The sequence below is a fragment of the Aplysia californica genome, unplaced genomic scaffold (genome assembly GCF_000002075.1).
Source record: "Aplysia californica isolate F4 #8 unplaced genomic scaffold, AplCal3.0 scaffold00102, whole genome shotgun sequence".
Lineage (NCBI taxonomy): Eukaryota > Metazoa > Mollusca > Gastropoda > Aplysiida > Aplysiidae > Aplysia > Aplysia californica.
The window spans coordinates 1492384-1494511 of record NW_004797372.1 but is presented as its reverse complement, the minus strand read 5'-3'; the positions used below and the strand labels follow the sequence as shown (position 1 = coordinate 1494511).

The 2128-nt window shown below is 40.6% G+C and overlaps 1 protein-coding gene across 1 annotated transcript in view; it reads left to right on the top strand.

Annotated features, from left to right (window-relative positions):
* Positions 1 to 2128, top strand: part of LOC106011390 (von Willebrand factor D and EGF domain-containing protein) — an 18905-nt gene that overhangs the window by 15450 nt on the left and 1327 nt on the right. Inside the window, exon 10 of the mRNA XM_035968981.1 lies at positions 1944 to 2072. Coding sequence (XP_035824874.1) covers positions 1944 to 2072 — 129 coding nt within the window. The remainder of the gene's footprint in view (positions 1 to 1943; positions 2073 to 2128) is intronic.

The following is a 2128-nucleotide window of genomic DNA, read 5'->3' as shown; positions in this document are numbered from 1 at the left end:
TCTCTCTCTCTTTTTCTCTCTCTCTCTCTCTCTCTCTCTCTCTCTCTCTCTGATTCTCTCTATTCAAATATCAGTATCATCATCATCCAGTGCCTTGCCGACAGGCGTGGGCGATCATGGACCTCCACTTCACCCTGTCTTGCGTTGCAGAAATAGTGCCTGTTGGTCTTGCTGCTCCCAGCCATGTTGTTATCTTGTCCAGTATCTTTTCCCTCTGTCTGCTTCTGCCTCTTTTCCCATCAAACTTGCCTGTTGTTACAATATTCTCCAATGCTTCTTTCTGCATTGTGTGTTCAAAAATTTGCCTGTCTCTTTTGTATATTCGTCATAAGCTGTTTTCTGCAATTTGCTTCAACCAAGACTTCTTTATTTGTTTTTCTAGCTGTCCATGGGATACGTAGCATGCGTCTTATGAACCACAACTCTTTCGCCACAATTGTTCGTTCCAGCTATATATTGATTGTCCATACTTTGCCCCCGTGTAATAGGATTGGCTCGATGTAACTTTTCAGTACTCTTTTTCTCGTTTCCAGTAACAGAATGATGTTTTTGAGTATCTGTTTCATTTTGTGGAAGGTTGCTTTTGCTTGGCAAATGCGGCTTCAAATTTCGGAGTGACATCTCACAGCTGATGATATTATTATGGTCCTCAAATCTTTAAAATATTGTACTTGCTAGAGGGTGGTGTCATTGATTTTGATATTGCATGTTGGGGTTGCAGTTTTTCTGCTTATCACCGTTGTTTTGGTTTTCTTGATGCTTAGGCTTAAGCCTTTGTTGTCACTCTCTTGTACGATGACATTTAATATATTCTGTAGGTGTTCTTCATCTTCTGCTATAAAGACTGTGTCGTCTGCATATCTTAGATTATATATTATTATGTCCCCCTATCGAGATTCCTGGCATTTCTTCTATGTGTTTCATGATATTTTCACTATACAGTGAGAACAAGTCTGGAGAAAGTGCACATCCCTGTCTGACTCCTCTTTTAATATGTATGTATTCCCTGATGTCGTTTCCTATTCTCATTGCAGCAGTTTGATCCCAGTACATGTTATTGATAATCCTTAAGTCCTTCCCGTCAATATTGAGGAGTTCTAGCATGTTGATGATCTTGGCGTGCCTAACTTTGTCGAATGCCTTGGTGTAGTCTATAAAACATAAATGAAGATCTTTCTGAACTTCTAGAGCACATTCTGTAGTTGTTCTGATGACATATATGGCATTTACAGTGCCCTTGCCTTCAATAAATCCACATTGTTCGTGGGCTATTTCTGGGAGGATTTTTTTCGTATTATCATCATAATTATTTTGATTAGTATGTTTGTTATGTGGAACACTAGGCTGATGGCACGATGAGTTTCACATTCGTTTGCATTACGTTTCTTTGGTAAAGCTATCAAGATAGATTTTGGCAAGTCTGATGGAATATGTCCAGTGTCATACGTGTTGTTAAGACGTTTTGTCAATGTGGTGATTCCAAAGTCCTCTAAAGCTTCTATCATCTCTGTGGTAATGTTGTCCGGTCCTGCAGCTTTTTCATTCTTCATATGTATATTATATTATTAAATCCCTGCTGAAAGGAAAGCTCTATGCGCTTCACAATCTATACTATTACCCTAGCAGACCTGAGAGCATTCTGAAACAACCTCAACTTCCTGGAAGCATATAGTGCAAGCAGCCATTTATAGGCGCTAAAACATTAACATACTGACAAAACCTTTTGCTGTCTATGGCTGGGTACCCATTCCCCCCTATGTGAAGTGAGGAAAATTCGTGTAAAGTGCCTTTCCCAAGGACACAACGTCGGGCCCGCGGCTCGAACCCCCGAACCCGCAACCTCATGATTACGAGTCCTGTAGCCTGAAAAAAACCACCATTTTATCAGTAGAAACCTGTATGATCTTCTTTAAACAAATTATTTACATAAATCTTTGATTCAGATCTACCTTCCGTCTGGAGCTGAGGTCAAAGTGACCGCACATGCAACCGCAATGAACCTGTACCTGACCACCCCAGGAACTGACCGCAGCCTGGCTAAAGGGCTCTGTGGTACCAACGACGGCAGCAAGGTAAAGAAGAAGAAGAAGAAGAAGAAGAAGAAGAAGAAGAAGAAGAAGAAGAAGAA